General features: G+C 44.5%; 1 protein-coding gene across 1 annotated transcript in view; it reads right to left on the reverse strand.

Moving 5' to 3' along the window:
• MYO5B (myosin VB) overlaps positions 1–26,585 on the reverse strand; it is a 379,086-nt gene that overhangs the window by 183,005 nt on the left and 169,496 nt on the right. The window contains exon 5 of the mRNA XM_026649314.2: positions 11,235–11,391. Within this exon, the coding sequence (XP_026505099.1) occupies positions 11,235–11,391 (157 nt within the window). The remainder of the gene's footprint in view (positions 1–11,234; positions 11,392–26,585) is intronic.

Consider the following 26,585-nt stretch of genomic DNA (forward strand, 5'->3'; position numbering starts at 1 on the left):
CTGGCTGAACAAGAAGTAGGACTGGGTTGTAACTTCAACTTTCATGATAAAGAGATTGCACTACAGTAGTTGCATTAGGTAAATTGAAAAATACTATTTATTTTGTTTTTTACAGTGCAAATATTTGTAATAAAAATAAATATAGTGAGCACTATACACTCTCTATTCTGTGTTGTAATTAAAGTCACTGTTTGAAAATGTAGAAAACATCCAAAAATATTTAAATAAATGGTACTCTATTACTGTTTAACAGTGCGATTAATCACGATTATTTTTTTTAATCGCTTGACAGCCCTAATCTGCAGTCCGAATCTAGCTCACAGACGAGAGTGAGCATTTATAGCATCTGACCAAAAGAAATGCAGACTGCACAAGCACAAGGGTGAATTGTGTTTACAAGTCAGATAAGAAGCCTGCACCATCTCCTAGAGAAAGAGACACTAAAGCTTTATTTGTCCGTGCATGCCAGAAAACTCAAGGAATCAGCGTGCTGAACACATCCTGGCTGTCAATTCACCTACACATTTGAACCACTGGGAACAGGATTTGGGACATTCAGCTCCGAAACAGCAGGTGAACCACCATCAGCTATATTAATATTAAGGCTTCTACGCTTATATCCCTCTTTGGTTCAGCCACTGGGGGTCAACCGGTTTATATATATTTGAGTCTGATATTCCATGCAATAGAGTATGTGGCATCATGCAGGTCTTCACACCAATTAACAACAGTTTGTCTTCATGCATAAGGAATCCAACAGTCTGGTGTAAATTTCTGACTGCACACATGCCAGCATCATGGCTGTCAGCTAGATCTTGCTGGAAAGAATTCAAAGGCAGCCCGTACCGTTCATATTAGTTTGCTATAACTGCAATACCTTTCCCCCCATACTTCAGTTAATGTTAGAGATACTATCATATTACACAAAGGTTGCAGAGGGAAAACACAATACTACTTAGCACATCTTTAAAGCACTTTACAATCAATAACCCAGATCAACACATCTGTCAGACAGACAAATATTATTAATCTTATTTTATAGGGGAGGAAATAGAAGCATTGAGAAAATAAATGAATTGCTCAAAGCAACACATTGCATCAGTCAGTGTCAATGACTGGAACCTGGGATTTGCACTTCTTGCTCCTCTACTCAAACCACAGGTCTCCTCCCCCTAAAGTAAAAATAGCACATTTTTACTAGGGTTTGGCCACTCGCTCATGTGCTCTACTTCACTTTGATTTAAAAAGGACTACACGGATGAAGAATCAGGCCTCTATCAAATTTAGTGCTTCTTTTCTTGGGAAGCTGTTTGCGGAGACTGAAAACTTCTATTGAAGGTTGCATCGTTTGAGCTAATACGAAGGGGAGAGCCTCGCATTCTGAAAGTCCTTGTGAATTATCAGATGATATGAAATTTATGCAATGGTTTCTATCTGCTCATATTTCACATTACAGGAATACCTTAACATTGAACACTGACTGAAGAAACTGCTGTTTTGATGCGCAAAAAAGGGTGGTACATATGTTCCACAGTCCGAGTGAGCTTGGTGGGCTAGCAGCAGCCCCAGCACCTAACGATACACAGGATCTGTGCTGGACGCTCGCTTCATGACAAAGTCAAGGAAATTAGAGATTCAGAAGACTCACCACACTGGACATGTATTCCATTGGGGGCCAATGAAAAACAGTGCAAGCGTGTGTACACACACCCCTCTCAAACTTCTGCATTAGCCCTAGCAACACACACACACACACACACACACCCCTCAAACTTCTGTATTATCCCTAGCAACTGGCCATTCTGGTGCGACACCACCTTGGCGGGACGTGGATGCTGCAGACCATGAGCTTCTTGCATCAAGACCACAGGAGCTGGGTTGCTGGGGTGTTTTTCCATGATAAACAACTTGGGGCAGCTTCTAAAGTAATTTCACAATAACACCTGACTGTACAGGAAGCATTAGGGCTGTGGGTGCTACTTCCGTACCTTAGGGTTCCCGAGTGATCAGAGGGGCTCTGCAGCTGCTGTTCTGCTTGGGGAGGGGGTTGGGAAAAGAATTATTCTCCCCTTCTCCGGCATATCTCCATGGCACCATCTAAGCTCCTTGTGCTGGGTGCTCAGCTGAGGATTTGCCTCTTCACATCTGAGCTATGATAAAGGGTTTACTAATTCCATCCTCTCATCAAAACCTTTCTAAATTAAAAATCTGTCATTAAAACTTAATCCCCCAGGGAGCCCAGCTTCAGACAATGTCGTATAAGCCTCCATTACAGGCATTTGGATTTGATCGACTAAGCAGGAACAGAGAAATGATTACATGGTCGATATTGATGGCTCTGCAGGGGATAACTCCATCACAGAGCACAGTGAAAAAACAAACAAAAAAAATCAACTACAATTCATCTGTCCCTTGAGTATCACACCTTTAATACGACCCTCCCAGAAGGTTCTAATCCAAGTTGGATGCTCAGAGATACCAGACAGGCTTGAACTTTACTATGTTTTACTAAAATTTATTATTTGTATCATGGTAACTCCACAATCAAAGGCCCCTAAAAGCAGGGCTTTGGAGCAGAGCCCGGAGCTGGAGCGCAGAGCAGCTCCGGAGTAGTGGAGCTGCAGGTTTTTGCCCGGAGCTGGAGCAGAGCCGGAGCACAGCTCCAAAGCCCTGTCTAAAAGGACCAGGCTGCCTCTGAGTGAGGCACTGTACAAACACACAGGATGATATGATCCCTGCCCTGAAGAGAGTACGATCTAAAACAGATAAAAACAAACAACAGCATTGCTAATGGCAGGGCTTTGGATTTTGTTTTAATCAATGAACACCCATAAAACACCTGATACAACAAAAATCATTAAAATTGGTGTTTATCCAAGAAACACCAAAAAGCTCTCCAAAATGGCTACTTGTCTGTAAGGGCTTGTGTACCTGGAGCAGCAATGTGGGCTATGGGGGGGTGGTGTGATTTCTAAAGCACATTAAACTGGCTGTGCATTAATTGGTCCATGTAGACCCTGCTGGTGCCCACTAAAGGTACCCTAGTGAGCTGTAACATAGCACTGTTTGAAACAGCACTACGTTAAAGCACACTAGGGAACAGTACAAGAGACTGCTCATTGCTATAGTACATTGATTTACTTCTTTGGGGTAAATTTTTAGCAAATGTTTCTGCTTTTTTGTATAGATGTCCAAAAAAATCAGATTTCGGGGGACACACTCTTTGCATATATTGTAATGAGTAGTGCATATTATACACACATTACTCATTACAGATACTGTACTTTACTCATTACAGTATATACAAAGAGAGAGCCCATCAAACCCAGATTTTTGGACATCTATATAAAATGCAAAAATTGCTAAAAATAAACCCAAATAAAATCAATACCCCCCCAAAACACAGGCCCTATAATGTGTATACCCACCCACACACACACACACACACACCCACACCCACACACAAATGAATTTATTTTCACAAAAACTCTGAGATGAGTGGGTATTATCATCATCCTCATTTTAGAGGTGGGGAACGGAGGCACAGAAAGCATTAAGGTCAAAACATCCACTATATTTTTGGTACTCGATTTGAGATACCAAGGGCCTGATTTTTCAGAGCACTAAACATTATATAGCACTTTATATGTTCAAAGCACAGCTCCCAATTGACTTCAGCTGCAGGTGAGAGTGCTTAGCACTTCTGCAAATCAGACCCTCAGGTCTACCCAGGCACCCAGAAAGTGGGCACTGAATGAGACAGGGGCCCTGTGGGAAAAAAACAGTATGTGATCCTGTAAGTAAAGATGGTATCATAATGAATACTCACAGGTTGCACAGGCAACCTGAATTCTGCCATTTACTAACTTTTGAGGGCTTGACTTTGAAACCTTAATGTTCTTTTAAATAGTTTGGGTGTGTGTGATTACTTATACTACCCATAAATATTCTCAGCCCTTTACACTAGAGTTAAAGACTGATTCTCTGCCCCCAAAGTGCTCAAGTACTTACAAGCTAAACCGAGAGGAGAACATGGGATGGAGAAGAACAAGAGTACAATATAAATTATGGGGTCACTCAGGAGGGGCATGCATGTGTTTTGAACGTAATGAAGTATTCTACAGTGGTTTTATACTTGTGTGTGAGATGCTATCATTTACACAAACCTTCTTGAAGAGGAGGTTGAGAAGGAATTTCAAAGAGATGAGAAAGAAGACACAGCAGATGGGGTCAGGGAGGGAGTTCCAGACATAGGAGCCGCATGAATGAAGACATGGAGGACAACGACATATCTGGACACATGCGTTTTACTAATTTTCTGTGATCATTTGGGAATCAGATTGAGCTGTAGAGCTGTTATATCAAGTAACATCACACCGGAGCATAAACACACTATCTCAGTATATTTGCTATGCTGGTATATCTTGTTAAATCAAATTTTAAAAATCCCAATTATTGTACGCAGTGTTGTTGTAGCTGTGTTGATCCCAGGGTGTTAGAGAGACAAGGTGGGTGAGGTAATGTCTTTTATTGGACCAACTTCTGTTGGTGAGATAAAAGATATTACCTCACCCACCTTGTCTCTCTAAAAATTCTCATTGGCAATCCCTGTGAAAATGTGGTTGGTAACATATACAAGTATCCAAGTAGTGGTTAGATACTACTGTGATAGGCATCATAAACATAGATTAGATTCAATATCCAAGACATGAAACTCTAAATAATGGAGCTTACAAGAAAAAAATCCTTAAACTTAATTATAGCAGCACTCGTAGAGCCAGAGATCTCTCTTGAGGTTTAATTTTGTTTTATTTAAGGAGTGCCCTACTGTGGTATCTAGGTGCCATGAACACTAGTACCTGAACTATAAGGCCCAGAAGTTGTAAATACGAATGCATGTGCTTTACGCATATAAACAGTCCCGTTGACTGGCTTAACTTTGTTCAGATAAGCAGTCTCATTCAAGTCAAAAGGACTACTTATTCTGAGCCCTGATCTTTGCAGGATCAGGACCTAAAATTGCTCATCTTCTGGAGAATCTTAGATTCTGTGTCTAGCAGCCACACACTGCCTTTCCCTACATCATTAACTTGCTTTTGTGAAATTATTTTTTTTTAAATGGATTGAACCCGGCACATTTCCCAGAATGAGGGAAATTAAACCCCTGAGGTAGCTGAAATTAGAGATTTAGAGTAAAAATTTTAAAAGTGCTTAAGTCCCACTTTCAAACGAGATGTAGGGACTTTAAAAGTCAATGGGACTTGGGCTTCGAAGTGACTTCTGAAAATGGGACGTAGGGGCTTTTGAAAATTTTACCCTTAATCATTATATCTGCAGCACACAAGCACACCCTCTTTTTCTCTTCTCTTAAATTGGCAGAGGGATGACAAAGGGAATCTTTCTATTTTATTTCACTTGCTGTCAATTGTCTACAGGACGTTTGTGCATATGGCTTAGGGTCAGAACTCAATATGTGGGTCAGGTCAAAGAAGTCAGGCCAGCGTTCTGCTGGCAGGCTTTCAGCTGCAGCTCAGAATTGAGAAAGTGCATTCCTTTTTAATGGAACAAGAGACCACTTGCTGGCAGAACAGCAGAATCCTAACACATTTTGTCATATACACCACAATTAATTCTCTTAGCCACACAAATTGAAATTAGAGTTGGCAGAGAGTACAGATTTATTTTCAGCACATGTGGCGGAAGGAGCCTTCAGAGAAGAATATTGAAAAATGGATGCCGATAATAAAGACAGCGCTCTCAGCAATCGAGAAAAAAGAACTCTTATTGAAGAAGGCACATGGGACTGCCCCAGGGAAACACTAGGGCTGTAATGGCCCCAGGATTGGAAGAACAGAAAGGTGTCTTAGAGCCATTTATCCCACCCCCCTATTTCCCAACGATTTCAGCATCAAATGTATCTTGACCACCTCCAGGGTCGGCGCAACCCATTAGGCGACCTAGGCAGTTGCCTAGGGCGCTAACATTTGGGGGGCGGCGACCACGGCGGAAGGATCTTTGGCTGCCCCGGTTTGGGGCGCCATTTCGGGGGTGGGACCTTCCACCGCCTCTGTTGGGGGCAGCATTTCAGGGGCGGGACCTTCCGCCGCCTAGGGCGGCAAAAAAGCTGGCGGCGCTCCTGACCGCCTCTGATGATCTCCTTCAGTGTCTATATTTTACCAATGGGAGATAGATAGGGTCCTAGTAACAGGGAGCAAAGCTGTTCTGTTCTCTGTAGAATTGCGAGGAGGTGCAGTATTCGAGTCACCTACAGTTTTATGAAGATCCAAGTTACAATCCGGCATTAGCAAGGAGATGGACTAGAGGACCTAACAAGTCCTCCCCCTCTCTAAGGGCTATGACGGCCGCAGCGGAACTGCACAGTAAAAACAGAACTAAAGACAATTTGCCATAACTAAAAACTGCTCGAGTTGCACAGGATTAGCTGGAATGGATTATCTGTCTTCCCTTCACGTGTGGAGGTTGCTAAACACTCAGAACACTGCTGAGAGTAAAAGGAAAGGAAGCCATGACACGCTGAAAATAGATGGGTGAGACACAGGGTGCCATTGCCTAGGAAAGGGGAATGCGCAAGGGTTGACAAGTTCAAACCAGGGGTATTTACAGGGCAAAGAGCTTCTTTGGAAAGGGTATTGATTCCATGCCAGAACAGCACTGGTACCAACTATTAGCGTAACAGCGGAGACTTCATTTAAAATGGAACGGGGCTGATGATAAACACACACTTACGGAAGACCCACTGGGATCAATTATCATTCAGATTTAGGAAAGTTGGTTCAAGTCAGTTACTTCAGGTTTTTAAGACAAGTGAATTTCATGCTGGTGATAGCTGCCAGACTGACATTCCTGGTATTTCGTGCCCTCTCTTTATACGTGGGACAAGTACAGCACGGGAGGGCAGCAGTGCCAATTTCCCCCTTACTGCCAGCGTGTGCCTCAACCCTTACTCCTTCAGGGGTTAGAGGATTTTTTGGCACCATACCAATAGCTGCTGGAGCACCCACAGAAAAAAAAAATAGTGGGTGCTCAGCACCCACCAGCCACAGCTGTTTGGCGAGGCCCCACCAAAATAGGTGATCCATGGGGCACCGCTGATCAGCTGTTTGGCAGCTGCGGGAGAGGCTGGGGAAGGGCAGAGAGTAGCAGGAGGAGAGGGGGTGCTGGGGATGGGGCGGAGTAAGGGTGGGGCCTCAGGCGAAGAGGTGCCATGGGAGCGGGGCTTCAGGGCGGAGCAAGAGTGGAGCACCCCCGTGGAAAAATAAAAGTCAGTGCCTCTGACCCATGCCCACTCAATCATCATTCAATTTCATTTAGTACTTGTATAGCACCCATAGTGTATTGGAACTTTACAGACATGTAGAAGGACATGGTCCCTACCACAAGGAGCATACGACCAAGGTCAACAACTTACCAGTGTAATGAAGTATCTCTCAGGTGAGACTGCCAAACAAGAATGCTGATTAATAACAGTTTGTGATGGTGGTTTTCTGAGGTGGACTTATCTACACTTAGTCCACTAGGAATTGGACACATCACTTAATATACTGTCGGGCTGTGGATCCTCATGTGCCATCCACTTTGCAGAAAAAGCTTAGAAAGGTAATGGTAACCTTGTTGATAGCCTGAGCAAAGAGGCTGACTGAATGAGCTGGAGACTGCACGCCCTTCTCATCTCTAATAACGGTCTCTTCTCACCCGTGCTGAAGCACGTTGTCGGGGCACTGTGAGGGAAGCATGCTCTTTTGACACGGATATCCCTAGAAAGTGAAGTCCTCCATCACATAACGGGGGCAATCTGGCACTTTTTAAAATTCACAACAATGAAAATACATCCATTTTATTGTTACAGATGTACAGGTGTGTCCACTGGGGCATCGCGGGGGTATCCGCCACCCAAAATGGGAAAGGCCTGTCATCGCAGCTAAGTTATTGTACAACGGTGGCAGCTCTCCAGACCCAGCATAGGCACTATGCACTGTGCCTACAATATCTGCAATAAATGCAGCCATGATTATATATTTCTTCAGTCGCTTTGGAAAGGATAAAAACAGAGCTGCAGTCTAAATGCATCCAACAATTGTATGTATGAATCCCTGCAGTCAGTATGTCAATGATTAGGACAGGGCCCGGCTCAATAATCCCACAAGTAAATCTGCCTCTCCAAAACACAAATCCACTGCCAATGCCTCAGTGTGCCAGGGTAAGAGTTCAGCCTTGATTTCAGGTTATAATCGACGAAGTCCCAAATACCCCAGTCTCAAGTTATGTAAGGGTACGTCTACACAGCAAAATAAGACCCGCAGCAGTGGGTATGTCTACACAGCAATTTAAGTCCAGGTTCAAGCCAAACTCCCCTAACATCCACACTTCAAATGTGCTAACCTAGGGCTCAGACCCAGGGGCCCAGGACCCTGCAGGGCCGGAGAGTCTGAGCTCTGTTGGTTCCCTGTATGCCCACGGCCCCAGCAGCCCTCTGGATGTATCCCAGAGTTCCTGGTGGCAGAGGAGCAGCACTGAAGGTAGCCAGTGCAGCAGCCAGAAGCGCCATAACTGTCTGGCCAAACGTAATCCCCCTTCCCGCTCCTCTCACGCCGGTAGCTCTGGCTCCAGCTCCTCCTCATTGTCGTGCAGAGCGTGTCCAGAGCAGGGAGCAAAGCTGAAAGGCAGGAGGCGGCTCCTGGACATCGGGATGTTGGGATCATTCCTCCCCTGGCCATGCTAAACTGGGAGCCCTGCCGCTCCCTCGCCCTGCAGGGCAGCCACTTGGTCCTGCTCCGCTCTCTGGCCTTTGCTCCCAAGCCCCAGAGCCCTCCCTGGGACTGCGTGTGCAGGGGCGACTGGGCTGCATGCACTTTCAGGGCAGCAAGTGGGAACCAGCCCCCAAACTTCCCCACAGCCTCCCAGGGAGCCCTTATCCCTGCTTCCTGGGGTGCAGGAGCACCCAGCGCACAAGCCCTGGGGATGCACTTCACCGTTCTGCAGCCGGCAGCAGCCAGGCTGGGGCGTGTGTGCTTTTCCTCTGAAACCTACATTTTATGCCAAACTTCAAGACAAACAGACAAAAATAAATAGAACAACAAGCAAACCATCTTCGTGGAACGTCTCATTTTAAAAATCAAGAATTGCAAAGTTTCATTTTAATTCTTTGACAGCCCTGGAGACTGACGTCCTCATTACCCTCAGAACCGGTGCACATGGGCATTTCCTGCCGTGACTCAGCCTGGAGCTGGAGAGCTCAATTCTCAGACTACAGCCTTCCCACACTGCACTTATTCTACTGACAGCTACCAAAGGAGTTCATTATGCAGCTTATGTGCTCAGGTGCTTCTGATGGGTCAGAAAATTCTTAACTTAGGGTTAAAATGCAATGTCGATGCTCAAGCCCAGGGGTCCCCGACACAGGACAGCTGACTCGAGTCCCATTAACCACAGGCTTACATTGCTGTGTAGACATAGCCAGTGAGTCTCAAAGCCCAGGTCAACTGACTGCGGCTCACACTGCAGGGCTAAAAATAGCACTGTAGACATGCTTGGGTGCTAAACCCAGTGACGGGGGTCTCAGAACCCAGGTTCCAGCCTGAGCCCGAACATCTACACTGATATTTTTAATCTCACAGCACAAACTCAAAGTCGGCTGATCCAGGCTCCGAGACTTGCTGCTGCGGGTTGTTTTTTTCCCCCACTGCATAGATGTACCCTAACACAGCAACTAGACACCTGCGGTTGGCCTGTGCTGGCCAACTTGGGCTCGAGGACTTAGGCTGAGGGGCTGTTTCATTGCTGTGTAGACTTCTGGGTTCAGGCTGGAGCCTGGGCTCTAGGACCCTGTGAGGTCTAGTTGCTGTGTAGACATACCCTAAGAGACGTTTCTCCCTGTCTGTTCCACCACACCACCTACATTTGTCAGAACTCTTAAATGATGTGCCCTCAGTATGAAGCTGGAAGGAGCTAGACCACAGGGTGTGCTATGGAACTGTTATCAGAAATACGTTTAATGCTAAACCTGACCACTGATAGGGTTATTGTGAATTACCGATATTTCTTAAGCACCACCAACATCCTTGCCAGTGTATGGTTAGATGCACCCGTTTGTCCAGGCTTTTCACTGAGTTTTAAACTCATGGGTTAGGCATCCCTCTCTCAAAATCATTTAAAGTTATGCTGATGCTGGGGGTTGCAGAATATTTACTTTTAACATCAATAAACAAGACTAAGTTCTTTGGGACAGGGATTATATTTTTAACCACGTCAATTCAAGCCATGTAAATTCCACAGTGATGGATGCACTATAAATACCTTCATTAGTAAGGCGAGAAAACATAAATAAATTAGTTCAGGGCAAAAGAGATCTTCACGTGCCTAGTCAGCAGGTACTACCATCACCAATAAGTGCTAATAAGAGAATATGAAAAAAGTAGATCTATGTTGATTCAATCTATAGATTCAACAGAAACCTCTCTCCATATATATATATATATATATATATATATATATATATGTAATTAATGAAAACGTTAGGGATGCTACAAGAAGAAAAGAGAGGATAATGAAGGTGAAGATGATAGATTATTAATGATGTAGATAAGGCCACACAAACATCATGTCTGCAGTGTTATCTGAACTCTGCTACCTACAACCTTTTTTATACCCGGCTGTTATCAGCACAGTTCTAGCAACACTGAGATAGTTTGAACGGTCTCCATGAAGCGTTAAATCCTTGGCCTCGCTCCTGAGACCGGCAACAAGTGGGCCAGTTGTGGTGGGCTTCCCCCTACCCCCATCTCCATGATAAAGAACTAGACAGAGACCCAAAAGCATATTTCACATACAGTGGGTCACTGAACGGACATTTTAACAGCTTATAGTCACTATCAGCCTGCGACAGATTTTAAACCGGTGACCTACACATAAAAAGTTGCCTGAACTAGTCAATCCCAATTATTTTTTTTAAAAAACCTGACTATATTTAATAATTATATACAAATCTAGTTAAAATAGCTATATTTTCCTATTCCCGGATCTCACTTCTGAGACTGAGACAGGTCCTGTACATAAACAGGATGACAGAAACCCCCATCTACAAGATAGAGGGAGGATCCCAACCCTGAAGCAACCCCACCCTAAGTTGGTGCAATTTGCGAATGCTAGAAACAAATGCACACAGATTGCCCAAAGTAGAATAAAAATCTATGTAACTTCTTTTGGGCCAGCTTTACCTCCATGATTGGACTGGATGCAAGGACCTTCTCTTCAATGTTGGTCTCACTGGCAGAGCCACCAACAGATGCGAAGAAGCGCATGGCATATTTGGCAGAGACTGTCTTTCCGGCACCGGATTCTCCGCTTACGATAATGGACTGGTTCTTCTCATCCCTGTGTGTCAGAGGAGAAAGGCTTTTTATAAACTCATCTCCTTGTAAAGCTCTGGGTTGTCTCTCCCACCTTCAACGGCTCTTGCTTTGTGTTTTTGCATCTTCATATGCATCTTAATTTTGTTTTAAGTTTTCCTTATGTGTGTAGATCTAGGATGAATGAAATATTCACGCTACTGAAAAAAGCATGACCGACACAGTATCAGTACCATACATTTCCCAGTTGGAAACTTTAAAAAGTTAATGCTTCTGAGCATCTTAAAACAGAATTCCTTTAATCTTACCACCCACTGCTACAACTACAAAGCACCACTGCCTCTTACTGCAGGGAACTAGCATCCTGGCATTTACCCCCTGGCGCGACAGCACTCCAATAACAATAATCCTGCTGTTTGAGATTCCTCCTATCATCACTCAACAGGATTTTGCTGGATATCAGCCATTGACTACTGTGCTCTTGGTCTCTCCCACCTTTCATTCCTTTCAACAACAGAAACTGATGTTTCATCTAAGCATTCCAACAAACAGAGAACCGGACCCACAACAAGGGTGTCCCTAGCCTCTGTTTGTCAGAGGGTGGAGATGAATGGCAGGAGAGAGATCACTTGATCATCGCCTGTTGGGTTCACTCCCTCTGGGGCACCTGGCATTGGCCACTGTCGGTAGACAGGATACTGGGCTAGATGGACCTTTGGTCTGACCCAGTACGGCCATTCTTATGTTCTTATGTAAGTATGTTAATATGCCCTTTAATTGTGGAACTTTTTGCTGTAGGATACTACTGAGATACAACTTAGTACATTAATAAAAAGAGATTAAACATATGTTGTATACTTCTGCTGATTCAAAACGCTACTATCTGAGCCTCTGCATTATCTGAATCACCCTCCTTATCCCCCAGCATGAGATATGTGCTGCAGAGGGACAAGGAAGGGATTCGGATAATGCAGAGGTTCGGATAAGAGAGCAGAGATCCCTGGCCAGCACTGTGAAGAGGAGGAGGAGGAGAAGCCTTCAGAGGCAGAGGAGGCCACCCTGTTGCTGAATGGCTGCTGCAGCCATGCAGGGAGCGCCCGGCAGCCCCACTGTCGTTGGAGAAAGTGAGAACACCTGTGACAGCAGAGCTGTAGAGGGCGGACATGGGGCTGGTGAAACCTGATCCCTGCAGGAACAAGCTGCAGGCAGAAGAGTCCTGGCTGGGGGTCTCAGCCAGGACTGAGTGTCAGCGGCTCCAGAGCAGCAGAAGGAAATTTTAGCACCAGTATAGAAGGTGTATAAATAACAGAAAATATAAATGGAAGAGACCTGTTAGAAGATCTAGTCCATTCCACTGCCAGTGCGAGATATAGTGCCCGGGGAAAGGACATATTCGGATATCAAACTGGTAACAGTCACTACTATTTAAACCAAAAGGCAGAGAGAAGACATCACATGATGCTGCAACCCCAGCTTCAGAAGGATTCCTTCAGGCCCTCTGCTTGAAATGATCCTGCCACCCTTACTCTGATCTCAAAAACTAACACGATCATGGAATGAAGTGCTACTCATAGGGTTCCCAGGCATCTGGTTTTTTTACTGTAATGTCGGGTCGAAAAGGGACCCTGGAGACTCTGGTCAGCACCACTGACTGGGCCGTTAAGCGGCTGTTGGCGGTGCAGCGGGGCTAAGGCAGGCTCCCTGCCTGCCCTGATTCCACACAGCTCCCGGAAGTGGCCAGCATGTCCCTGCGGCCTCTAGGCGCAGGGGCGATCAGGGAGGCTCCGCATGCTGCCCACGCCCACAGGCGCCGGCTCTGCAGCTCCCATTGGCCGGGAACCACAGCCAATGGGAGCTGTAGGGGCGGCGCCTGTGGGCACGGCAGTGCACACTGCGCAGAGCCGCCTGGCTACCCCTGCAACTAGGAGCCGGACATGCCGGCCGCTTCTGGGAGCTGCGCAAAGCCAGGGCAGGCAGGGAGTCTGCCTTAGCCCCGCTGTACTACCAACTGGGAGCCGACGGAGGTGGGAGCTGACGAAGGTAAGAGTCGCTTTGCTGGAGCCCAAACCCCCACCTGCATCTTCCCCAGGTTGGAACCCCTTCTGGAGCACGCACCCCATCCCTCCTCCTGCACCCCAACCCCCTGTCCCAGACCTGAGCCCCCTCCCACATCCAAACTTCTTCCCAGAGCCCGCACCCCATGCAACCCCTCCTGCAACCCAATCCCCTGCCCCAGCCCTGAGCCCCCTCCTGCACCCCAAACCCGTCATCGCTGGCCCCACCCCAGAGCCCACACCCCCAGCTGGAGCCCGCACTCCCTCCCACACTCCACCACCTGCCCCAGCTTTAATCCCACTCCTGCACCCAAACTCCTTCCCAGAGCCCGCACCCCACGCAACCCCTCCCGCAACCCAACCCCTCAGCTCCAACCTGGAGTCCCCTCCTGCACCCCAAACCCCTTATCCCTGGCCCCACCCCAGAGCCCGTACCCCCAGCCAGTGCACTTGCACCCGCCTGCACCCCTGCCGCATACCCCAGCCCAGTGAAAGTGAGTGAGCATGGGGGAGTGCGAGTGACAGGGAGAGGGGATGGAGGGCGGGGCCTCAGAGAAGGGGCAGGGCCTTGGGGAAGAGGCGGGGCAGGGAGGGTGTTCAGTTTTGTGCCATTAGAGAGTTGGCAACCCTAGCTACTCAGTTTGCATAAGAGTGATGGAATCAGGACCGTCACGTGAAATCTTGGCCCCACTGGGAGTTTTGCCATTAGATGTCACCAACGGGGCCAGGATTTCAGCATCACAAACCCAGGAACATCCAAGCTATTTCGGGAAGCCACGGGCACATTACATGCCAAAGGTTTTGTAGAACATTAAATTTACTACATAGTACATAGCAAATACCCTCATCTGACTTTCAGGCTGAATTTCCATTCAATGTAAAATACAAAAACCAACCAAACAATCCACTCTACGTTAATGCAACGTTCAGGTACCTCAGTCAAGCACTCAGCCATCAGGCAATGCCTAAGTAATATTTACATACATGGCTTTAACTTCATCCCCTTTGTGTGTATGCATTTCCCTTTGGGAGAAGATTCTTACTCCAAATTTACACCAGTGTAACTGGGATCAGGATCTGGGACACAATCTTTTCATCCATGATTACGTAACATTACAGCAATATTACTACACACTAGTAGGTCTCACCACTTTCCTGGTAAAGTGCATATTCTTTACTTTTTCCAAACTCAGAGAAGCTGGATGGAATTTGATAAAAAAAATCTTTGAACAGAGATCAAGCATAGAAACTTTCAGCACTAAAAGCAACTTTTAGAAAGAGTGAGCCGCTGAAAACAGAGGGGCTCTAATGGAAACTATTTTGCAACTAACTCTAGCAGCTACCACCAGACACCACGAGACTTTAGAGAGAGGAATCCCAAGATACTCTTTATCTAGCTACCTGGGCAGCTTGATCAGATTGCTTAAAGAACATTAGCCAGTGTGGATTCCAGGTCACATCTACATGGTCTCCGTGTATGGGACAGTTAATTAAGTAGAGTGAAGTACAGTGCCTGGAAACTGTGTGATCTCACCCAAGCAGCACACAGTTCAGAGCGAATCAGTGTTCCAATGCATTCCCAAGGACGGAACAGGTCACATCTAGATTATGAATTGCTAGTGCATAGCTACCTGCTCTCCGGACTTCTTGCTGAGTCAACACCAAGCCCTTCCTGTAAATATGAATGGCTCCCAAGGACAGGGTGAGGTGCTATTAGACAACATATTGATCTCTCACTTCTGGACTCCCTAGTATGGTGCACTGTGAAATGAGCTAGAGGAAGCACTGACTTGAGAGGAGCCCACCAAGTAACAGCAGTACCACATTGAACACCTAATAAAAGGAACTGGTAACTATTGCTAGCTCCAGGCACAGAGAGAAGGTACCCAATAAATATGACAAGCAGCACTGTTTAGTTGACGGCCATAATAGTGGCATCCCCGGAGCAAATTGAGGAAGTGATTTAAAGCCGCTAAGGAGGGAAGCACTGCAGTTAAACTGGTGAAAAGATCCATGAGGGTTGTTATGCTAAGCTTGCTAAAGAACTATTTGCTGGGTTTCCTGTGGAGAGTAATTTGCCACATATAGCATGAAATCAACAGGATCAACACCTATATGTGGAAAGAAAGAAGTGTATTCTCATATGCAAAAGGGAAAGACAGAAAGCAAAAGGCTCTGGAATTTGCCCCAAAGTGCAGATGAACAGATTACCCCTTGCTGGGTGAGGGAGAAGAAATGGAAAAAAGAGGTCACATACATAATACATTGATCTGCACTGCTTCTCCTGGATTTTTCCCCTCCTAATGGAAAAGCGTCTCCCTCTGCCAATAAATTCACAAGTAAAGACAGACAAGAATGATTCAGACTAAGGCCAGAAGGGGACTATCATGATCTAGTCGGACCTCTGCACATTGCAGGCCACTAAACCTCACCCACCTACTCCTGTAATAGACCCCTAACCTCTGGCTGAGTTACTGAAGTGCTCAAATCATGATTTAAAGACTTCAAGTTACAGAGAATCCACCATTAACTCTAGTTTAAACCTGCAAGTGACCCGTGGCCCCACACTGCAGAGGAAGGCGAAAAACCCCCAGAGTCTCTGCCAATCTGACCCAGGAGAAAATTCCTTCCCAATCCCAAATATAGTGAGTATGTGAACAAGACCCACCAGCCAACTGGGAAAGAATGCTCTGTAGTAATTCAGAGCCTTCCCCATCTAGTGTTCCATCGCCAACCATTGGAGATATTTACTACTAGCAGTCGCAGATCAGTCCTGATACTGCGTCAGGAAAATCAGACCTCATGAGCTCAGTGGCGTGTATATAGATGATGTAAAAATCATGTTCAAGCAGCCTGATCAAGGATAAATAATAATTTAACATAAGAGGATGACTGCAGCTGACAAATCCCCACGCCATTCTAAATATCTTGTTGCACCCACAAGGACTGTCACGTAAGACATGGCACACCTTTTCTTCCACTGCATATTTTACTGTACTCATTTTGCAAACACATAAGTTTGCAAGGACAGGATAAAAGCAGCCCAGTACATTATTTCCGACGGCAAAGCCTACTACTACATCTCGTCCTGCAGTCTTAATTCACCGAAATGAAACATAAGATAGTCATTAAACAAGTTACAAATCGCTACTGTTCTTCAAAGAAGCAATGTTGCCAGCTGAATGCGTGCTTTTATTGTGTAGCGTGCAATCAGTTACTGCAGTCTACATTTTTCTGTTTTAAGACTAGCCCTATCCAGAGGCATTTACAACCACTGAGTGAAATCCTGGCACCATCAATTTCCATGGGACTAAGATGTCACCCATTCTTTCTAATTGGTTAAACAAAAGGGATTGTGGCAGAGACTCTGTGAAAGAAAACCATGGAGGTCTCTACAGTGTTGAATCTTTTCGGTGTTACCTTAGATGCCCCAAAAATGTGTTTATCGGTTGATTCTAGTTGACAAATTAACTGTATGTTATCCTTTTCAATAGGCTTATGTAAAATAAGTTTTAGAAAGTGGTGTAGTCTTATTTTCAGAACCAGTTAAAGGTTCTTAAAATCTAAAGCTGGCTTACTTGTGGTCTCTTACGTGTTGCTAGAGGACTATTGTTTCCTATCAACTACCTACTCCTAGAGTGCCCCTCATATAGTATCTATCGCATCACAGAAACATTTGTTTTGTTTATTTTAGCCATGGAGATGAAACTTAACTGATCTGAGCTTGCTGTCTTTTGTCCCCTAATGAAGCCAATAAAGCATTACTGAATGGAGGAATTATAACTGATTTAAAGTCCCCAATCATGATCTATCACAACTTGAAATGAAAGGCATACAGCACTGGAGCGATGAAGCCATGATTTTTCCAATAGTATCCAGCAATAAAGTTTAAATTTCTAGTCCTGACAAAGCCCAGTTGCAAGACACCAGATCTTAGAAGCACATATTTCCAGAGAACACACAGGATCTCCCACCACTACCACCCCCTCAATTTTGACCAGGGGTTTAGCAGCTGCTCTCCCAGAGATAGTTGGGCATACAGATGAATGATTTGAGGATACATTTGAAGGCAGAACACAGAGCTATCAAACTGATACACAGCATAAGTTTCTCGCTCTTGTTCTCAGGACAGAATATAATTGGCCGCTATCTGAAGTACACAGGGACTGGGCTGGGATGGGTGGAAAGGATTTTATGTCCTACTGTCCTGTGATCTGCCAGCATTAGAAATGCTTCTGTGGACCAGTAGCAAGACTTTCCATAAATGTTTCCAACCACTCAAACTGGACGGACATCCAGGACACTCTCACGGCTACTTATCTAAATACTTTTATGGTGTCCTTCATCAAGGTACCCATTCACCTCCCCTATAGTGTGAAGTACAATACAGAAAGTTCACCTTCTCCACTGCAATGTGATGAAGAAGTGAGATCCCCATTTAGGCAGCTTATATCACATTCCTTGCACACAAGAAGTGCCCACTTATGTCAAGGGGAATTGTAGGTGTGTAGAAGGAAAGCAGAACCAGTCCAAAGCTTTCAAACAGACAGCATGCTAGAGGAGGCCTGGCAGTGGTGGAGCGTTTTTAGAAGTGCTGAGGATTCTGCCTGGGAGAATTGGATTACAGTGTATGAGGAACATAACTCCGGTGACAGCCCCCATTACATACCATCTCTGTTTCACTACGAAGAGATTAAAAAGATTGGGTCTGTTCAGCTTGGAAAAGAGACCACTAAGGAGGTCTATAAAATCATGAATGGTGTGGAAAAAGTGACTAAGGAAGCATTATTTACCCCTGCCCATAACATGAGAACCAGGGGTCACATTAAGAAGCTGCAGGTTTAAAACAAACATAAGGAAGTACTTTTTCACACAGTGCAGTAAACCTGTGGAACTGGTTGCCATGGAATGTTGTGAAGACCAAAAGTATAACTGGGTTCAAAAAAGACTTAGATAAGTTCATCAATGGCTATTAGCCAGGATGGTCACAGACGCAACTTCACGCTCTGGGTGTCCCGAAGCCTCTGACTATTAGCAGCTGGGAGTGAACAACAGGGGTTGGATCACTGAACAATTGCCTTGTTCTGTTCATTCCCTCTAAAGCATCTGGCACTGGCCACTGTCAAAAGACAGGATTCTGGGCTTGGTGGACCCAGTATCCTGGGCTTGGTGGACCCATTCTTGTGGTTTTATTTATACTATTTTGAGTGAAATCACGTGACTGTTTTTCTGTGGAGCATTGCAGTGTGCTATAAGTGTCCTCTCTGCTCTGGGATCAGATTTCCTAACTTTTGCCTTTAGAAGTAATGCAAAGGCCATCTCTAATATGATACTAGCCCATACGTTTTATTATGCTAAGTGGTTAGTTATTAATGGGTGTACCTTCTGTTCTGGGCACAAACCTCATCAAGGACAGGAGACAGTCAAGTACTTCACAACCAGAAGCAGGTGGGAGGGAGAACCCAACAGATTTCCTTTCCCTACAAGAAAAGCGCCTGCTAATACGGACTTAAGTTCATGAGGATTATAGCAATAGTTGGGGCATCTATTGAACCGTGGAAAATAAAACAATCATTGGTCAATAAAGTGTGCTAGCTAAATTCTTTAGCTGCTCTTTGGCAGCATGTAGGCTACGCTGTCTAGCTCACAGACTGCTTCCCCACTGCCATGCAGCTTGCGTAGTTATCTGTACCAATGCAAAGTGGAGATGAAATGCCACCATTCAGATCTGGCTGCATTCTACACTTGCTTTGTACAGGTGTCAATGACTTCACAAGGCAGCAGAGAATCACGTTCAATCACTTTAAACCCTTCTCTTTTCCTTGTTCTTGCTCCTAATCCAGCAGTGGCCTCTTCTGTCCTGCCACTGATGGGGCAAGAGCCTTCTCCTCTTGCCATGTGCCAACGTCTCTGTATTTCTCTGCCTCAGGGACTCTTCATCCCCTCTCAAATCACAGCTGAACGCTTCTTCTCTCTTACCTATTCCTCTTAATCTTTCCTTGTTATTTTTACAATGCTTCCATCATATTACAAGGCATTCGGGGTACAGTTTGCAGGAAAGATGGTACACAAAAGCTGTATTATCTCCCACAAAGATTTGATTTTCTGATACAGATACAATTCCCCACCTCCCCTCAAATTAAAAAGGTGCTTTATGCAGAGTGAAGCTTTGACCAAAAGTCTAAAGCCAGAGAAAAGGAAATTACCACCAGCAGAGTCTTTGAGAGCCAGTTAAGCACGACTTGTAAAATCCAAGTTATAAGGCTACGACCACCAGCAAGACGTATCAGAATCTCAGGGCAGGGACTATTTCTGTATTTGTATCCTGTGCAATCCTGAGCACATCCTTGCCACTTAAATATTTTTTAGCGGGCCACATCTGTCACTACTCTCCTTTCCCGGCAATGTTCCAGGCTGAACTGAGCATTTTTCTACTGTATATAGTTGGGCCACTGCTGCTGCTACCTTCTGAGAATTGTGTAATTGCAAAATAGCAGGTTAATGACAGTACATTTAAAAAGACAAAGAAATAAACAACTAAATGTGTGTATGTATATATGTATTTTATAGCAATTAAAATATTTTGAGGATAAAAAGTTCACACACACACACACATTACTGTACTACGCTGACACTTTAAATCAGATGTTAGAGATGGAAGTATTTTTTCTAACGTTTTGTCTAGTCTAGTTTTAAATGTCCCACCTAATGGAGGATTCCATCAATAATTCTTTCAGGAGTCTGTTCCACAAGCTCCGGATCCAGGCCATATCAATGGGATTCAGATTAGATTATGAATTGGCCATTTCTGTAATATTTTGAGTGCTGTTTGCTATTTCTCCTGTCTTTTCTGTTTAAACGTACTGTTGTTCACCCACACATACTGATCCCAGTGGATTACAGTGTGATAAAAGACAGAGCAAACACCATTTGCTGCTAATACAATCAGCTTGTCAGGTCACATTTTTCTGAAGTTTCACAAAGTTTTGCCTTAACTACTGACCCATTCCTGTTCAGAATGAATCAGCTAGGTTCTCCAGGCCTGTTGACGTTTTCTGCCCTTTTTTTATTTGAAATACTAGCTACTGTACTAAAAACAATTGTGAGATCACCTGGATCTTATCTTTCTAGTTAAACTCTGATTACAAAAGAATGATCAAAGTGACAGTTTCTACAAAAGAAAATGCCTTCTCTCTAAAATTCAGTCAATATTTTCCAATGAACTGATTTTTGTTTTCCTCTGTGGCAGCAATCACTTGTCTGACACATCAGACAGTACAGACAGTACATCCCCCTTCCCCAAAGACTGATTCTTGATTAAAGATGCTACTTTAAAATGCAGACAATTCTTTGCACCTAAACCAGGAAAAGAATACCCATGCCACAGGGTATAAGGGAATCAACAGCTGGGGTCCAGAGGAAATTAATCTAGGGATCACTGTGGACAGTTTGATGGGGAAAATACCTGCTCAAGGATTAGAAGAGGGAGAGGGGGAGGGAGAGGGGAAAAGCAAACAATATGTGGTTGTATTCAGACCATAATAGGCAAAGATTCTGAAAATATATATGCCTGACTTGAAGCTGGGGTTGTAATTCCTAGCTTGAGGAGACATACATGCCTAACTCTGATCAAGCGAATGTGCTCAAAATAGAGCATAGCCAGGGTGGCAAGTCACTCTGAGTATACACCTAATGTCTCAGAGTGGTACATGCTTGGGGTGGCTAGCCCCTCCCACCACCACAGCCACACTCTATTGGATGCCTGAGCTAGCACAGACATGTCTCCTCAAACTGGGAATTATACCTCCAGCTCCAAGTGCAGACGTGCCCACAGTGACTTGCCCAAAGTTAGAGATGAAGTTTGTGCCAGAGTAGGGAATTGAACCGATGTCCTAGGCTAGTGCCCTAACCACTGGACCATCAACCTAGGGCAGGCACTGGCAGAGCAAGCTTTCCCCGCTGCACCCCCCCCATTGATACCTCTCAATATTCTTCTTCTGCAGAAAAGGACCTGGGGATTACAGTGGATGAGAAGCTGGATATGAGTCAGCAGTGTGCCCTTGTTGCCAAGAAGGGCAATGGCATATTGGGCTGCATTAGTAGAAGCATTGCCAGCAGATTGAGGGAAGTGATTATTCCCTTCTATTCGGCACTGGTGAGGCCACACCTGGAGTATTGCGTCCAGTTTTGGACCCCCCCCCCCCCACATAAGGGATGTGGACAAATTGGAGAGAGTCCAGCGGAGGGCAACAAAAGTGATTAGGGGCTGGGGCACATGACTTACAAGGAGAGGCTTAGGGAACTGGGCTTATTTAGTCTGCAGAAGAGAAGAGTGAAGGGGGATTTGATAGCAGCCTTCAACTACCTGAAGGGGGGTTCCAAAGAGGATGGAGCTCGGCTGTTCTCCGTGGTGGCAGATGACAGAACAAGGAGTAGTGATCTCAAGCTGCAGTGGGGGAGGTCTAGGTTGGATATTAGGAAAAACTATTTCACTAGGAGGGTGGTGAGGCACTGGAATGTGTTACCTGGGGGGGGGGGTGGAATTTCCATCCTTAGAGGTTTTTAAGGCCCGGCTTGACAAAGCCCTGGCTGGGATGATTTAGTTGGGGTTGGACTAGATGACCTCCTGAGGTCGCTTCCAACCCTAATCTTCTATGATTTATGATTCTATTTCAGATGGATTGCCTCTACTGGGGAGAGGCAAGCTCAGTCTTTCTATCTGCTTAAACTACTAGTCAGAAGAGCTGGGTTCAAGCCACACACCCCAAATACGGGGGTTTAGGATCTCAAGTTTTGGCTCAGCTCATTATAAAGACAGGGATCATTTGAAAAATGGTCAAACCAAACCAACCCCTCAGATATGATCTCTACTAGCAAGGTTGCTAGCTGTGATGGTCTTTTAATTTTTGTTTCCAGTAGGAACTCGACCAGGTAATGACCTCCTCACAGGTAGATAACCAAACAGACATTGGATAGTAATGGTTTTTTACTTGCTACTGACTGGGGTGGAACTAGAATCACTGACCTAGAGGTGAAAAGTTCCCTACCCCAATGCCAGTTCTTTTACATGTTAGTGTTTAATTCATCACTACAGTGCATGGAAAGGTTAATGACAAAGGTTAACGGAACTTCTTTGTATTCTTCTTCTATCAGTATGATTATTTCAGTAAAGCATGGGGCATTAGCCATTAGTTCTGCAGCCTTTAATGCAGAGGTTTTTTTAATCTATGTTTAAGCTGTAAACATGGTACATTTGCAAATTATGCAGAGCTGTAAACATGGTACATTATGCAAAGAGGACTGTAAATCCAAATCCACTTTATCCTGTTTAATAAATGCCCTCAGAGTTTTAACCTCTTTTTATAAACTGCTTAAGTGGGGCACAATACAGGTAACAAATTCTGAACTCCCAACTTCCTACCAGCCCTGTTTCTGCATCACATAAACAATGACATCCTCTCCAGGGTTAAAAATTTATTCTGTCTCCCACGCTGCTCTCTCTTCCTTGGATAAACATTGACATCTGATGACCTGTGTATGATTGAGAAATGGATCAGAACAATTGTCTGAGGGATACAGAAGAGCTCAAGTGGAAGGTAAACCTCTTGCAGCCCCAGGCTCACAGAACTTAGGAGAAGTCACAAGAATAAAAAAAAAAATCTGTGCGTTTGCCTAAATGTTCTAAAAGTTATGAAACACCTAGAAGTTTGCAAAGTTATGTTTCTTCTTCTGAAAGGTTGGCCAAAAGCCAGAAATTCTGGGATCTGTACTGACATCTCGAATGGGCGATTCTCAGTGATAAGGCACAACAGCCACAACTTGAACCCACAGAATTTAATGTTGTTACTTTTCTTTCAACTAAGTGGAAATTGAATCCTTTATTTTTCCCAAAAGTTTTATAATTAAACAGTCACATTTATAGCTCTCGCACACACCCCGCCCACTGGCACACACCCTGCTGAACACCACGAAATACAAATACGTACTCTGAGAAAATACCATGGTATTTTTGAAATCCATCCATCCAGAGCAAATAGGACCTTGGTTTCAAAGGAAAACTATCAACTTCCAAATCAAAGCCAGAATTCTTTTTGTTTGTTTGTTATTGGTTGTGGGGTATTTTGTTTGGTTGTCTTTGTCGAAGTTGCTAATAATTGTGGGTGCCTCAACTTTTAGGTGCCAAAGCTTAACGGGGCTCAGTTTTCAGAAAATTCAGAGCACCCACCCACTATTCCTTTAAAGTACTTGGCCCATATATGGTAAATAAAGTCTATCTTCATTACACTAATGGCTATTTCGTTTATTAAAAGGGAGAATTCTAAAAATCCATTTTATTTTTCAGTGTTTTATGCCATTTGTTTATTTTTCTGCATTTTCAAGGACAACGAGAATTGGTGAAGTCACTTTCACGTTCTCATTTCTGCAAATTTACACTCAAACACTTCAATAGCATATGTATTTCTTCAACACATGGCTTCATTGGGTTTTTTTTTTTTTTTTAACAACGCCCCATAAAAACACATCTATTGGCCTTCAGTCTTGTAGAAGCATTTGCTGGAAGCTTCAGCACTTCTGAAAAGTCAGGCCGCTTCTTTTTAAAAAAGATCTAAATTTTTTGCTAAGATTTGATCTGGTAGTGTCTGTTTAAGGTGTCCTCTCAGAGACAGACAGACAGAGACAGACAGACACAATCTCAATGTATCTACCTCAGAAGGGTGAACAGCTGAGTCTGCCTTGGAAAGAGGAGTGTGGAGACTTGAAGACAGACAATTAAATCCACTAAGCCATTCCCCTCCAGTTCTAAGCCGATGTTGGGGGGTGGGAGGAAGTCTTTTTAGCTAATACTAATGCACAATTGCTATAACATATTTCAGTGTAATTTCCCTTCTCTACACACACAAAAGCCTACACACCAAAGGAACACAAATAAAATTTCCTATAACTATGCAAGCCCTCATTTCTCCAATGCAGAGTCAAAATTAGCAAGAATTCCATTTCTGAAGTCGTGTAAACAAATTGGGAACACAACTTCCCTGATTATTACCATGAGTCATACTTCAGTTCATTCTTGTTGCTGAAGATACACCACATGTACTGTAGTCTAAAATCCATTCTTCCCCACCCGGACAGTGTACTTTGGTGACCAGAAGGAGGTAGATCTGGTTTAGTAGTTATAGCACTTGACTGGGAGCTGGAACTACTGGGTTTCTATTTACTGTTCTGACAGCGCTATGGGCAAGTCAATCTCTATGCCTCCGTTTCCCCATCTGTATTATGGAGAAAAGAATATTTACGGGTACATGTGTCAGGTGGGTGGGAAGGCTTAGTGTTTGTACCATCACTCAAATCAAAGCACTCTGATATCCTCATATGAAAAGTAGAGCGTACTATAATTATTTAGACAACAGGCCAAAGGAAGAATGAAAGTAACCGTTTTTCTCCGTTCATTTTTAAAACCACCTGTCCAGTGATCTGAATTTCTATAGACATAATGGCATAAAAATGCTCAAAGATTCCAGTCTCCCAATGCTGTGGTGAAGAAAGTACAGCAGAACCTCAGAGCTACGAACGCATCGGGAATTACTGTTCGTCACTCTGAAACTGAACAAAAGGTTAGGGTTGTTTTTTCAAAGGTTTAATACTGAACATTGACTTAATACAGCTTTGAAACTTTAGTATGCAGAAGAAAAATGCTGCTTTCCCCCCTTTTTTTGTAGTGTACGTTTAATACAGTGCTATACGGTATTTGCTTTTTGGGGGGAGGGGTCTCTGCTGCTGCCGCCTGGGTGTGTGGTTGACTGGTTCATAAATCTCATGTTCGTAACTCTGAGGTTCTACGGTAAAATCCAGGGTTTAAGGAAGTCTAACAAGTGAGAAAACTCACACTCAGCTGCTGGTTCTAAATGGATAGCTGCTGATTACTCTACTCTGCATTAAAGAAATATGTTCCCCATTAGTTTAACAATCTTTAATCTGCTGCAATACAGAGAAAATACAGCTCATCAATTCTAATGCACCTCCAGGGTTTCTCTAAAAAGGACACTGAGTCCAAGCTATAAACCTACATAATTTCCTCTGATGGCAACTCCATTACACATTGGATATGCCGTCTCAGGAAACCCTAGTATTGAGAGAGTTTTTTGATGCTTCCTGAATATTTCTTTTACATACAACGTTAAAAGTGTCAAGTTCTAACTAACGCTTTCCTCCATTTTCACTCTGGGACCAGTCCTGGCAGTAGGGTGTAAAAACTCTGGCCTCAAGGACCTCCCCCTGCTGCGATAAACTGACTCAATGGCAGCTCAGCTCTAAAACCAGCCTTTTGATTTTAATCAGAGAACAAGGAAAGCATTGATGACAGTTTTCAGCTCCGGAACATTTTCTTTAATAAAATGTATGAAGCCAGAACTTTCTGGCCTCTGTAATCTAATACAAACTAGCTGAGCTCCCCCAAGATCTCCACAGCTGGCAGGGATGGAGACAATCACTCTAAACAAGTTAAATGTTTAAAGCCATGTTGTCCAACCAGGGAGCCTTCACCCCCACCCTTCTAAGCCACATCTGTAGACCTAGTATTCCCTGACCGCAAGAACCAGGAGAGTCTAGAACCTCGAGGGGAAGGGAGAGGTAAATTCAAGCCCATGATTCTTTCCCTTCTCACCACCAGCAGTAGAGCAAGGCTGGCATAGTGGGGGAATGCACACTTCTCCCTTTTCCAGCCCCTACTCTGGCACAGGACTCGAAGTGTACGTCTACACTTCGAGTTTTTGGAATTTTTGGAGTTTTTGGAAAGTGTAGGGGACAATTTCCTGGTGCAAGGCTGGAGGAACCAACTAGGGCAGAGCTCTTCTTGACCTGCTGCTCACAAACCGGGAAGAATTACTAGGGGAAGCAAAAGTGGATGGGAACCTGGGAAGCAGTGACCATGAGATGGTCAAGTTCAGGATCCTGACACAAGGAAGAAAGGAGAGCAGCAGAATACGGACCCTGGACTTCAGAAAAGCAGACTTTGACTCCCTCGGGGAACTGATGGGCAGGATCCCCTGGAAGGATAACATGACGGGGAAAGGAGTCCAGGAGAGCTGGCTGTATTTTAAAGAATCCTTATTGAGGTTGCAGGAACAAACCATCCCAATGTGTAGAAAGAACAGTAAATATGGCAGGC

This window comes from Terrapene carolina, unplaced genomic scaffold (genome assembly GCF_002925995.2).
Source record: "Terrapene carolina triunguis isolate 2854851 unplaced genomic scaffold, T_m_triunguis-2.0 Scaffold69, whole genome shotgun sequence".
NCBI classification, from domain to species: Eukaryota; Metazoa; Chordata; order Testudines; family Emydidae; genus Terrapene; species Terrapene triunguis.